Raw genomic sequence first — 14,864 nt, forward strand, 5'->3', positions numbered from 1 at the left:
TTGGAACAGAGCAGTTCAGTCCAATGTAATACTTACACAGGCGTCGCCTTAACCACTGTAATTATGATATTTAGTGTCCTTTTTCTGGCTCTCAAGCAACATCTGTGACCATTTAACTCTCTTCGTTGCTACTTGTGAAGCTGCAAAATCAACTAAAATCATTACACTTTCACTTAATATGTAGCCTGTACTGATAAATTTGTTTGTGATCCGTATATCCAATGTGTCAGAAACAAAAATCTGTTCAGAAAGAAATGATGAGAACTGAGTTTAAATTTAGGGTGCAGAGCTTATATGTTTGCATGTGAATAAATTGCACATTAGACTATTCTGGGACAAGGTAGAATCGTCCCAGACTATTTGAACATACATAATAGTTTACACATGTTTGGGTGCTTGTTTAGAAATCTGAGACTTGAGCTTTGGTCTTGTTCCTGGGTGGGGAACATGTGGAGGTAGTGATGACAGAGTGACTGGTTTCTCTCTGTGTGTAGTGAGTCTTATGGACCAAATCATGCCCTCTCAAAATGTATTAAGAAGATAACCTAAACCCCAAATTTTTCTTATTTTAAAAGGACATGTAAGGCATTGTGTTCCGGATACAATTCACTTGGTCAAACTTTATTGAAATATTAAACAAGGTAATATATATGTTAATTACCACTGATTAGCGGTTCCAAGATAGTAACATTCTATAAACTGAGGCAATTTCAGTAGTGTCTCACATGCAATGTTTCTCCGGTCCAGGAGGAAAGAATGTCAATAGAAAACGCAGAGAAAGAGAGAGAACTGTTTTTCTGTGGCAGGGAAAGATATATAGCATCTTCCAAACCGAACAGCTACAGAAAGTTAAACTAAAATCCTAGTTCTGTGGGAGCTTGACTCACCCATTCAGGCTGCTTCTATTGTTACAACTTTAAAAAAAAAACCCAAGGAGGCACAAACTTTATTGGCTTGGAACAGACAACTTGTGACCTCTGTCTAAACCTTTCTTCATAAAAAAATAACAAAATACACCTCTTAAAGCCTAGTACTATCTAATGAGGGAGAGGGGCTGATCACTGTGCATGTATTGGGACTGAAGAAGGGCAGGGAGATGCTGCTTATATTTTGTGTGGATGTGGCATAGAGGGGGGTTTCACTGAGACTTTTTGTCACTGGGGAATATGAAAGCATTGGCCGAAAACTACATGAGTATATAAAATACTAACAGACTTTAAATAATGTATTATTATTTAATTTATTATCAAGAAACATCATCATAAATTACTGTGACCATGGTGTGCAGCTTTAGTTATATAATCATACAGCATGGAAACTGACCCATCAAGGCATGCTGACCATAATCTCCACCTAAACTAGTCCCACCTTCCTGCGCTTGGACCATATCCCTCCAAGCATTTCTTATTGATGTACTTATTCAAATGTCTTATAAATATTATAACTGCATCTGCATCCATAATTTCCTCTGGAAGTTTATGCCACATGTGAAGAACACTGTGTAAAATAATTGCCCCTCATGTCTTTTTAAATCCTTCTCTCACCTTAAAAATATAGTCTTGAAATCCCCCACTCTAGGGAAAAGACATCTGACATTCAACTTTAATTGATTGGAGCATTCTCCTTGTATATCTGCACTTGTTCCATTCTTATCTATCCAGTCATGGCCAAAAGAATTATCTGCAATGGCTTCTCCTCATTCCTCACCTGTATCTAATTCCCCCGAGGATCTATTATTGACTCGCTCCTATTTCATATCTCCAAATTTCCATTCAGTAAAAACATTCAAAAACACAATGCCAAGTTTGCACGTATGCTGATAACACATCAGTTCGTCCTCACTAGCACCTTGATCAATATCCCCACTGCCGTAGTTGTGGATATGTTTAATGAGCTAGGAAGTTGATTTGCAGACGTTTCTTCCCCTGTCGAGGTGACATCTTCAGTGCTTTGGGGCCTCCTATGAAGCGCTGTTGTGCTATGTCTTCTGGAATTTATTTGGTTCCATTCCTGCTGCTTCTGGTTGTTCGATTCAGTGGTTGGTATATTAGGTATAGGTCAATATGTTTATTGATGGAGCCCGTGGATGAGTGCCATGCTTCCAGAAATTCTCTGGCTGTCCTTTTGTTTAGCTTGTCCTATTATCATAGTTTTGTCCCAGTTGAATTTGTGGTACTTGCCATCTGGTCATGGCATTTAGTAGCTAGTTGGTGTTCATGGATGTGAATGGCTAGTTGTCTGCCTCAATGAACACCATAAATAAACACATTGACCTAGACCCAATATACTGACCACTGCACCAAACAACTGGAAGCAGCAACAACGGAGCCAAATAAATTCCAGAAGACACAGCACAACAGCGCTTCACAGGAGGCTCCAAAGCACTGAAGATATCACCGAGACAGGGAATGAAATGTCTGCAATACAACTTCGCAGCTTGGCGAACATACCCACAACTACCTCAACTGGCATCTAAGCTGCAAACTTTCACGTAAACCTTGAACAATATCTCCACTGTTTAATATTTATAAATTTTTCATCTGACCTCTTGTACTGGATGAGCACCAATTTCCTCAAGTTAAATATTAAGATTAAATCCTCATCTTTGGTCCCGTGCTAAAAAAATCCATATCTTTGCCACTCACTGTATACCTCTCTCTTGTAATGCCAAATCAGACTATTTGCAGATTTGAGATGATTAACAACTGCAGAGACTGTCACTTTTGATCATCAGAAGTTTACTCTGTCTTAGCTTATGAACTGCAGTAATCCTTAACAATTGCTTTGTCACCTTTAGAGTAACTATTCCAATCCATTATATTAAACTCATCCAAAATTCTTAAACTTGTATCCTACCTTATAACATGTCACTTTCACCCATCATCTCTGTGCTTTGTGAGCTACTATGTGTCTCTCTCTCGAGTTATGTCAGGATTTTAAAATTCTTATCCTCCTTTTCATAGCCTCACCTTTCCCAATTTCTGTAACATACCTCCCCAATTCGGTTCTCTTCACTATTCCATGATTTTAATTGTTCCATCTTTAAAATCCATACCTTCAGCTGCCAAGGGCTTAAACTCTGGAATTCCCTCCCTAAACCTCTTTATCAGCCTACATATCTTTTCACTTCATCAAGAAAACATTTTCCTTTGTGGCTTGTGTCAAATAATGGTCCCTGTGAAGTACTTTGGGAGGTTTTGACACATTAACTGAGCTGTATAAATCTCATTGGATATTGTTGTGACACTCACAGAGACTTTTCAAAAAAGGGGAGAAAGGAAACAATAGATAGAGAAAGACACAATGATAGAGACAAAAAATGGCTCCATTTGTAGGGGAAAGAAGTGACAAGTTTTACTGTTGTCTATTGTGTATTGCAGTCAGAATACCGTAGTGTTTTAAAAATGGACTGGTATGAGTCCTGTCATGCCATCTCTTCTCAGTAATCTACAGAATTATATGCACACAGCTGTCAGCTGGTGCAGTGGATGATGCACTGACTGGACTATGTCTATTCTGTAACCTTGTGTGCTGTTTAATTACCTGATAATAGTCCTTCGAATTGCAGACCAATTCTATCTCCTCCTGAAATTATGTGGCAGTATTTGGCAGCCATTACATCATAATAGCCTCATTGTTTGCAGTCAATCTAATCACAATTCTGCTTTTAACTATTATTAGGGCTGCTTTCATTTTATTGAGAAATAGTACATGTTATAAAAGTAGAAGCTGTCAAAAAGCCTGTTATTTTTTTCTCTTGGATCAGATGACTCAAGTCTTTTCCTCTGACTAAACTACAGCATTTGTTTCCAAGCATCCATAATTGAATGTTACAATGTGTTGTTCATGACAATGCTGTTTTTGCTTGGCTCCTATGACCAGAAGACAAACTAACTGAAGTAGCCATTTAGTGCGTGGAGTCTGCTCTGCCATTCAGAGAGATCATGGCTGATCTGATAAACATCCTCAACTCCATTTCTTGGCTTTTCTCATATCCCTTGATTCCTTTACTAATTAAAAAATCAGTATATCTCAGCATTGAATATACTTAGCAACTCAGCCTCTACAGCCTTCTGCAGTAAAGGATTCCGCAGATTCACGACCCTAAGGGAAGAAATTCCTCATCATCTCTATCTTAAATGGGCAGCCCCTTATTCTGATGTTATACTTTGTGGTCCTAGATACTACAACCCTTCCACAGCCCCAACCTCTCAGCACCTGCATATACTTCAACCTTAGACCAGGTTGGCAGGGCCTCGTGACTTGGGCTCCTCTGCTGGCCCTAAGGGAAGATGACATCCTCTTTTGCATCACCAATCCATCAGGGATTCCAGGACTCTGTCTGCACAGTGACATGCAAACATCTGCTTATCTGCCATGTCCTGAGAAAATGTCAAGCATCGTGTAGGGCAGCTGGTGCTTGACCGGGTGCACGGCAGCCTTTTAAATTTGGTGCCAACATGAGGAATCCTAGGATATCCTAACAGTACTGAGTATTTTTCCCTATGGTGAGCAGGAGAATCAAGCCAGGATCAGACAAGTGTGTGCCCAAAGAATATGGTGCATGGTTAATAAGAAGGGTATTTGGATGATAGCATGCGGAAGATCACTCAGTTTCAGAGAGTGAAATCATTTAAATTATATAAATTGATCAGGCGTGACCAAAATTAATTTTTCACCTATAATTTGTGAAGGTTTATTAAAAGAACTATAAGCCCTAAAAACTGGACTTTGGCAGAAGACTAGAATAGAAATGGAAATTTAACTATATTGATGATAAAAGCACGAGAAAAATTGCAGAAATGCACCAGAACAATTTATTTTTCATTACTATGGAGACGCTATAGCTTAACAATATCAACATAGGAAAAAAAAAGTTAGATTTTATTTTGACTTACATGCAATATTTATTCTTCAGAGAACAGCAAATGTGTAAGGCACCCCTTGACGGTGCCTAATTCTCAGCCTAATAATTTCCTATTCAAAATCAATGTGAAATTGTTCAGAGTATAAGCCTTTAGACCTGAATTTTCGAGTCTGAGTTCCTATCATATAAAGATCTACAATGGAAATACAAATATTTAGGTCAGGCATCTCTTTGTGTTTTCAACTTTAGCTCAGCAGGAGCACTGTTGTGTCTAAATCAGAAAGTTGATGGACTTAAGAGACTTGAGTGCATATTCTGGCTTGTTATTTCATTGCAGTACTGAATCAGTGCTGGGCTTCAAACAAGATAATGATCAAATACGCAGACTGCGCTTTCTGGATATCATTAAAAATCCTTTGGCACTACTTGCAGTAGTGGGAGGGGTCCCTGTATGTCCTGTAATGGGAATATGTTGTCTGGTTCATTTATTCTCTCCTCTTTCCATGTGTTTTTTACCTGTGCATATACATCATCTCACTCCTTTATATTAGTTGCAGTTCAAGAAACTTCATTATTGTACCATGTTTTGGGATGCTGTAAAGCCGTGACATAAATGTAAGTTTTTTCAACTCAAAAAAAATTGAAAATTAATAAGTGGATCTGTTCATATACTTTTGATTTCTTTTTCGCTAAACCTGCAAATATAACCTCTGACTTTAAAAGAATGGAATTTCAGGAAGAAATCCTTTAAGATCTTTAGTTAAATCGGAAAGAAAATGCACTTTCATCCACAATTTATAATATTCCATTTAAATTCTTCATGATTGGGGCTCAAAATATGAAACATTTTGAAGACAATTTAATTTTCATGAAAAGGGTAATTTGAGTTTGGAGGTAAGAAATTAATCAGTTAGTATCTTTCACTGGGAGAAAGTGAGGATTGCAGATGCTGGAGACCAGAGTTGAAAAGTGTGGTGCTGGAAAAGCCCTTCAGGAAGAAGGGCTTATGCCCAAAACGTTGATTCTCCTGTTCCTCGGATGCTGGCTGGTCTGCTGTGTTTTTCCAGCACCACACTTTTCAACTCTAGTATCTTTCACTGGTCATCTCAGACAGGGACAGTCGAGTAAAAATGATATCTTTGACTCTTTCAGTCAAGCATCCAGAAAAGGATCCAACAACTGCAAATATTGTTACAAAAATGTGTAAAAATATTCACCTGCGCAATTAAAATTTAAATTAAAATTTAACTCAATCTGGAGCAGTCAAGTCTTGAATAAAATTCCCCTGAAGGAATTATACTTGAAAGGTTTTCAATGGGCTGTATGTGACATGCTCTGCCATGTGTCCACAGAATTTATGAACTTTCATGTGTTTTGAAAGAGCTTATTAATGTGTTTAAATATGATTCTACTTTTTTCCTTTTTGTGCATGTTAAGAAGAAAATCAATTCACTATGTATTGTATCCAGATACTGCTTTGTCCACATGCAGCTACCTGACAAAACAAAATTAGCCATCATGTGAAAATTTAATCTGTAATGCTCTTCATCCCAACAGTGATGCCTTGTGTTTGTATGTAGCAGTGCCTGTAAATTTAGATTAGTGTTTCCAGAGAACTGCACTTACAGATAATCCAATTGTATAGTTAACAAATTAACATGTTTTCCCCATTTTTTTGGCTCCCTAAACTGCATTCCTGCAGCCAGAGGAGTTGACACTGCTGCTAATCAAGCTGAGGCGGCAGCAAGCTGAAGTAAACGGCATCCGGGAGCACACAGCAGCACAACTCATGCAGTTGAACCTCAGTGATGCAAATCCCAAGGTCAGCTGTAAAATAATATATTGTCCTCCACCACCATTGTCTTATGGTCTGTTCATCCATTACTGATTTGTGTGCTGGTGCTCATCAACTTTATTTTAATAATTGGAATATTCTTGTGCAGTAGTCCCTTAATGCAGCGCCTCAGTAAGATTAAATTTCTAGTCTATATTGAATCTAATGGCAAAACTGCTCCATCCTATATTGATTTCATCAATCTTTATAAAAACAGTTGGTTGCTTTTGCAGAATTTATTTTCATGTAATGTACTAGTAAGATTGAGTGATGATTTCCATACATCCCTTGACTGTGTACGGTTACCATTGTTCTATTTTGTAAAAAAAAAGTTTACTTACTGGTACAAATATGTGTAATATTTTGGATGGGAGATAAGAATCAAAATGCTGAACTTATCAATGTTGTGTTTGAAACTGTGAGCACTTAAAGTACTTGTTTAGTGAATTGTGTCTTTGAGGGATACGTCTAGTTTTTGTGACAGAACTATTTATTTTTAATTGCCTAGTTTGCCATTGCAGAAAATAGAAACCTCTAGCAAAGAGGGAGGCCTTTTGTTACATCTTGTGTTTGAAAGAACTAGCAATTGGTTCTAGTCTCCTTTTTCCCCACAGCCATGCAAGTTTTTCCAATTCAAGTTTTTCATGTTCCAGATTGATCCATGTATTTTTCAAACAAATGCTTAAATTTGCCTTTGGCTTTTCATTTATAACTGAGTTGGTGTTTCTTAACTTGACTGGTACCTTTACTGTTGCAACCTTGTGTCAGTGAATGTTTCATTAATTCCTGGAATCCTTTTAAAAATATTTATAGTCTGCTGTTCTTTGTCCTCTTTCTTATTTTAAATTATCTGTTCTTCTTTATTGCTGCCTGTTAGAATGATATCCTTATTCATCACCTTCAAAGAAATCTCATGTATTTGGATTATCAGGTGGGAGTACTAGAAATTAATTGTTTTGTAATGTTGAGTTTCCCAGTGCATGAGTTACTTTGTTGTGTCACCAAGAATTCCTCAACTAACCTGATAGCAAAAAGAGGGACCTATTCCAAATGTGCAGAATTTTTTAACCATGTATCTGCTAGTGTTTTCAGTCTTGGTTTTAAATGTTTTGTTACCTTGTTCCTCAGTACCCTACTCTCCATAAAATGAAGCAAATTAAAGCATTTTATAATTTGATGATGATCTTCTCAACAGGAGTGATTTCTCAGAATTCATAAATGTTCATTCTTTAGAGATCCACTGAGAACTTTCTATGGAAGCTTATTATTTGTAATGATTGTAACTGCCTATTTGTGTTAAATACAGTTCAGTCTTCGAAAAGGTATTGAAAAGTGAAGGAAATTTGAGAAGTGGCTTAACTGGCTGATGATAATTACTGCATAATTGTCTGGGAAATTGTCCAGGCCATTTGAGGTGGGTGGATGGGTGTTTAGGGAAAAATAGGAGGATGAGGCTGCCAGATGAGTATCCTGACTTCTTCCTGTAAACTTCCTTCCTTTCCTGGAATGGGTTGGAAATTGTGTCAGCAACCAGCTAGCACCACAGGAAGGCACTCACATAATTAAGGAGGCTGTTGAGAGAAGTTTTCTATTTTCACTGACTTTTCGTGAAGAATAGACAGGTCACACACACCGTATGTACTACGGCACCATACAGGATGCCAGTGTACAGCACAATACTGTACTGTGCTGTCAGCATTATAAAGTGACAAGTCTGAGATCAGCCATTGGCAGAGGCTTGCAGTGACAAGGCAAGTCTCTGAGGCTGATGTTACTGCTCATGATCTTGGTGAAGAAATTAGTGGCAATTTCTGCAAGAAACATTCACTACTAAGGGGTGCTATAGACCTTCCCAATCATTTTCTTCAGAGGTAGCACCTCCAAGGCACCACACTACAAATCTCTGTGTAGTCACTGCTAAGGCTGTCATTGGGCATTTTAAACCCTGTACACTTGTGTACAATCTTGCCTGCTATTCTTAATTGAACAGTTATCTTAGAGGTGGTTTCAATGCCTTCCAGAAATTCAACTAGTAATTCTGCTACTCGTGTGATCAGGTTGACCCAAAAATTACCCTGTCATTCATGCTAAAACTCAGATGATAAGATTCAGACCCAAGTCTTGAATGAGTTTGAGTTTGTTATATTGATCATTTCAAATAATATATATTAAGCAACATTATTTTGACAGTATACATGCAATTCATCTTTAAATGTTAATTCTGTAACTTCTATTCAATGCAAAGACATACTGCTCAATAAGTTATAAAGATTTGTATATACATGTTGGTGTATTACCGTCCTTAAGTATATTCATAGTTTCAACTTCCAGGGTCTGCTTGTGAATAGATATTCTACAAAGAGGCTTTGGCTAATTTTAAAAACAAAATGTGTTATCTCATCAGAGAATAGGAAATGTAAAATCTCCATTAGTAGGAAGGACTGAGATACACCAGTGTGTATGCATTCATCTTTTTTTAGTATTTAGGACTTTGTGATGATTCTCTTCGAAAAAAAGTCTTGTGTTTTTAAACTTCTGGCTGTTGTGGGAGGTAAGAGATGATATTATTGAATCAGTTATAGCTCCATTAAAAATCTTGGATTTTTGAGTACTTGGACATTAAAAAACATGGAAAACTAGCAAGCTCCATATTTTCAGTGATAAAAAATGTGAAATGGAAAATGAGTAAGCTCCATATTTTACCTCTTACTGCAGGAAAAAGAAGTATTTTGCCTGAGTTTCAAGCATTTCACCACAGTATCATACTGAAAATATTATAGTTTATTTTGAATAAAACTTAAACCTGTTGAAATAATCAGATTTACCAAAGATGAACCCAAATGATTAAATTTTACCAATACGTTGTCAACAGAATTTTGCGATCAGACTTTGGAACTTTCCAATTTCTTTATATCTAGTACCCCGAGAACTTTTTTTTTCAGTTTGGTGTATAATGCTTGCAAAAGGCTTTGGTACCGATTCCAAAAAGCAGGAGCTATAATCACTGTTTCATCTTTTAAATCCAGCCATGCTGTAAACTGATGTTTACTGTATGCTCCTCCTGATTTGAAATAGATGAAAGAAAATGAACCTTTAATCGCCACGGTTCACACAATGATTGAGAACTCAGCACCAAGGCCACAAGTATACAAGCAAGTAAGGTCTTGGATATTGATCGCTTTGCTTAATCACAGAGCCCTGTGTATGGCAGCTTTCAGTTAAATCATACCCTAGAGTTCTTACTTACTTCAGTGACATTCATCCATGCATTTGAATAATGCTGAAATAATGTTTTAGCATGGCTTATTTTACCATTCAAAACATATGTTATGCTTTGCTGCAAACTCTGCTGAAGATATACTTACTCCCTTATGTTTTAGATCTCGTTTCGGAATTGTACAGGCAAGTCTAACAAGTCCCAGACTGAAATTAATTTCATATGGAACAAGTAATGTTGTAAAACATAAGAAAAAGAATCCACTGATTAGTTACAGTAACAAATCATATCAAAATGGATTTATGAAATGGTTTCATAATTTACAGAAGTATGGGTCAGTCTTAATCTCTGAGGTAGCTGAAGTTTGACTGGAATTTTGTTGCTGAAGATTTCTAATTTATTTCAAATTTTAAAATTTCAAAACAAAAGCATAATTATTTTGCAAAAATTTACTGAAGTATAAATATAGCGCTGTTGCTTATTCATACACTGACCTTCGCTCATACATCCTAAATGTGTACCCACAAAGTAGTCTGAAGTTGATTACAAACGTGATCCCCAACTGTGTTTTCAACATAGCTCAGTGTTTCTGCATGGCAGTTGTGACAGCATGCTTAAATGTACATAGTGTATGAAAGCAGAAGCAGCAGAAATGTTGTAGTTTGCAGTATGTGTCTTTACTGTCTTCAACCTATATGTGTTTTAAGTTCAGGTGCAAGGTACGTTTGGTGATCTTGTGGATAATACTCCATTTACTGACAAATGGGAATTCTAAATTAATTAAACTTGCATGTAAACTATTAAACTGTTGCCTTAACTGTTTCTTGCCTTTCTCACATAAGCCTGTAGTATTGCAGATTTGTAGTGCAAAATGTATAAAATGAACATTCTGATTTGCAGCTGCATTTTGAGGTAAGGTTGGTTTTACCCTTGAGAAGCATGTATGTTACCTGCCCAAGTGACACTGGCTTGGTGGTATGGACACCTCAGCTTTTCTTGGTAAAATAGGATTACGAAGTTGACCAGATAATATACATTCTTTGATGTTAAGCTGACAGGATAGATGTTAACTTGATGAATATATTCATAAACTGACTGATAATATAAGCTGTGATCAGATAATTTGTGCAAGTATTCTGTGTAAAACATGATTTGGAGGTGCCGATGTTGGTCTGGGGTGTACAAAGTTAAAAATCACACAATACCAGTTTATAGTCCAACAGGTTTATTTGGAAGCATTAGCTTTCGGAGCGCTGCTTCTTCAGGTGGTTATGGAATATAAGATCATAGGACACAGAATTTGTAGCAAAAGTTTACAGTATGAGGTAACTGAAATTACATATTGAAAAAGACCTGGATTGTTTGTTAAATCTCTCATCTTTTAGAATGGGCATGTTGGTTTCAGTTCTTTCATATGAAAATCCCAGAACTTTCTTAAAGTTACATTCTCAAGTGAAGTTTAACAATAGGTGCCATTTGGCCCAGATAATGCATTGAAGGTGTGAGGTGCCTTGTGTGAGGCTGTCTGTGCCCCAATGTTCAGACTAATTCTAATCTAAGATTCTGTAAATTCCTATTTTAGATTAGAATCAGTCTGAACATTGGGGCACAGACAGCCTCACAAAGGGCACCCCACACCTTCATTGCATTATCTGAGCCAGCGTGGTACCTATTGTTAAAGTTCACTTGAGATTCAAAGTTTGTGAGAAGATTTGTAGCTCGGATGCTCGGGTTGTCAACCGGAAGCGGCAGGGACAGGCCACTATAAATGCCGGAGGAAACACCACAGAAGCGCTTCACAGGAGGCTCCCAAGCACTGAGGATGTCACCTAAACAGGGGACGAAACGTTTGCAACAAAAACTTCCAGCTCGGCGAACAGTTCACTTGAGAATATAACTTTATATATAAAAAAGTTCTGTGATTTTCTTATGAAAAAAACTGAAACCAACATGCCCATTCTAAAAGATGAGAGACTTAACAAACAATCCCAGTCTTTTTCAAGATGTAATTTCAGTTATGTCACACAGTAAACTTTTGCAATAAATTCTGCATCCAATGATCTTATATTCCACAACCACCTGATGAAGTAGCAGCACTCCGAAAGCTAGTGCTTCCAAATAAACCTGTTGGACTATAACCAGGAGTTATGTGATTTTTTAAACTGTATTACTCTGGTAATTGTTCACAAGTGGTAAGATTAACGTGTTTCATTTAGACAAAATGCATCATGCAAGTTGACTGACTTCTGCAGCATCATTGCACCACCCCTCCCCATTTTCTTCAATGGAAAATCTAAAAAAGGGGAAAGCATAAGACAATGTGGTTTGTTACTAATGGCACAGAATAGTTTTATTCCCAGTTTATGTTGCCTGTTTTAAAAGGGAATTTCAAACACGACATTTGCTTCAATTTGTCACTTCTAGTACCTAAATTTCCAGACGATGGTTGCCTTACCAAAAAAAAAGTATTAATATATGTATTCAAATAATGCAGCTGGGAACATCCAAACTTCTGTCTCTTCTGCAAAATTGCCAACATTTTACAGTTGTGATATATGTGTTACAAATTTCACCAATATGATATCAACTCATATTAACTGTATTGTTAATTCATAGCTCTGGAACCTGCTAATAGCACTGAGCTTTGCTGGTTCATGTGCAGTATAGGATTTAGCTCACTGCTATTAAGTTTTGACTATAAAATCAGACTTCTGTTTAATATATTATAAGGCTGAGATCTTTACACTATCTATCTGCAGAAGAAGAAATAAATCATTTTTGAACCAGCTCAGCCAGGGTAGCCTTGAGGAGGAGCTCGTTGAGTGTATCTGAAATAGTTTTTTTGAACAGTATGTAATGGAACCAATGAGGGAGCAAGCTATTCTAGATTTGGTCCTGTGTAATGAGACAGGAATAATTAATGACCTCATAGTTAGGGATCCTCCTGGAAGGAGCGATTACAGTATGGTTGAATTTAAAATACAGATGAAAAGTGTGAAGATAAACTCCAATACCAGGGTCCCATGCTTAAATGAGGGAGACTACAATAGAATGAGGGAGGACTTGGCTAAAGTAGACTGGAAACAAAGATTTTATGGTGCGACAGTTGACAAGCAGTGGAGGATTGTCAAAGTAATTTTTCAAAGTGCTCAGCAAAAGTATATTCCAGTGAAAAGGAAAGACTGTAAGAAAAGGGGTAATCTGCCGTGGGTGTCTAACAAATTGAAAGAGAAGGCATACAAAGTGGGCAAGAACAGCAGGAAACTAGAAGATTGGGAAAACTTTAAAGGTCAACAGGAAGCCACAAAAGAGCTATAAAGAAAAGTAAGATGGAGTATGAGAAAAAACTAGCACAGAATATAAAGACAGATTGCAAAAGTTTCTATAAATATGTAAAATGAAAAAGAGTGATTAAAGTAAACATTGGTCCTTTAGAGGATGAGAAGGGGCATAAAGTTGTGGGATATGAGGAAATGGCCGAGGCATTAAACAAGTATTCTGTATCAATCTTCACAGTGGAGGATACTAATAACATGCCAGGTATTGACAAAGAGACTAAGGTAGATGAGGACCTGGAAATAATCATTATTACTGAAGAGGTAGTGTTGGATAAGGTAATGGAGCTAAGGATAGGCAAGTCTCCTGGCTCTGATGGAATGCATCCCAGTGTACTAAAAGAGATGGCGGGCGAAATAGCAAGTGCACTTGTGGTGGTTTTCCAAACTTTGCTGGACTCTGGGGCAGTCCCAGCAGATTGGAAAACAGCAAAGCTGACGCCACTGTTTAAAAAGGGACATAGACAAAAGATGGGGAATTATAAACCTGTGAGCTTAACCTCTGTAGTGGGGAAGATGCTTGAGTGTATTATCAAGGAAGAAATAGCAAGGCGTCTCGATAGAAATTATCCTGTTGGGCAGACGCAGCGTGGGTTCGTGAAGGGCAGGTAATGCTTAACTAATCTTTTGGAATGTTATGAAGACATTACGAGCAAGGTGGATAACAGAGACCAGTGGATGTGTGTACCTAGATTTTCAAAAGGCCTTCGAGAAGGTGCCACACAGCTGGCTGCTGCATAAGATAAAGATGCACTATAAAGATAAATATAAAGAGGCATTAGCATGGATAGAGAATTGGTTGATTAATAGGAAGCAAAGAGTGGGGATAAATGAGTGCTGTTCTGGTTGGCAATCAGTAACTAGTGGAGTGCCTCAGGGATCGGTGTTGGGACCTCAATTCTTCCCAATTCATCCAGATAATTTGGAGTGAGGGACCACGTGTAGGGTGTCCAAGTTTGCAGATGACACTAAGATGAATGGCAGTGCAGAGGGCTGTGTAAGTTTGCAGATGACACTAAGATGCTTTGAGTGAGTGGGCAAATGTCTGGCAGATGGAATACAATGTTAATAAATGTGAAGTCATTCATTTTGGTAGGAATAACAGTAAAAAGGATTATTACTTGAATGGTAAAAAGTTACAGCATGCTGCTATGCAGAGGGACCTGGGTGTTCTAGTGTATGAGTCACAGAAGGTTGGTCTGCAGGTACAGCAAGTAATTAGGAAGGCAAATGGAATTCTGTCCTTCATTGCTAAAGGGATTGAGTTTAAAGCAGAGAGGTTATGTTGCAGCTGTACAGGGTGCTGGTGAGGCCACACCTGGAGAACTGCATGCAGTTTTGGTCTCCTTACTTGAGAAAGGAGGCACTGGCACTGGAGGGGGTGCACAGGAGGTTCACTACGTTGGTTCCAGAGTTGAGCGGGTTAAGACGACAGACTGAGTAGACTGGGGTTATATTCATTGGAATTTAGAAAAATGAGGGGAGATCTTATGGAAACATATAAAATTCTGAAGGGAATAGATAAAATAGAAGTAGAGAGGATGTTTCCACTGGCAAGTGAAACACGGACAACAGGGCATAGCCTCAAAATTGGGGGGGGGGGGGGGGGGA

At 37.8% G+C, this 14,864-nt stretch overlaps 1 protein-coding gene across 16 annotated transcripts in view; it reads left to right on the forward strand.

Annotated features, from left to right (window-relative positions):
• Positions 1–14,864, forward strand: part of plekha5 (pleckstrin homology domain containing A5) — a 360,346-nt gene that overhangs the window by 295,481 nt on the left and 50,001 nt on the right. For 9 of the 16 annotated variants that reach the window (XM_087999672.1, XM_043713467.2, XM_043713466.2 and 6 more), the window contains 3 exons: positions 6,570–6,689; positions 7,579–7,632; positions 9,777–9,857. The exons of 4 other annotated variants lie outside the window; for them this stretch is intronic. In XM_087999672.1, coding sequence (XP_087855798.1) covers positions 6,570–6,689; positions 7,579–7,632; positions 9,777–9,857 — 255 coding nt within the window. The remainder of the gene's footprint in view (positions 1–6,569; positions 6,690–7,578; positions 7,633–9,776; positions 9,858–14,864) is intronic. 3 more of the 16 variants (XM_043713471.2, XM_043713476.2, XM_043713470.2) reach the window with 2 other exon arrangements.

The sequence above is a fragment of the Chiloscyllium plagiosum genome, unplaced genomic scaffold (genome assembly GCF_037043375.1).
Source record: "Chiloscyllium plagiosum isolate Xiang-an unplaced genomic scaffold, Cpla_swu_hap1 HiC_scaffold_23, whole genome shotgun sequence".
NCBI lineage: Eukaryota > Metazoa > Chordata > Chondrichthyes > Orectolobiformes > Hemiscylliidae > Chiloscyllium > Chiloscyllium plagiosum.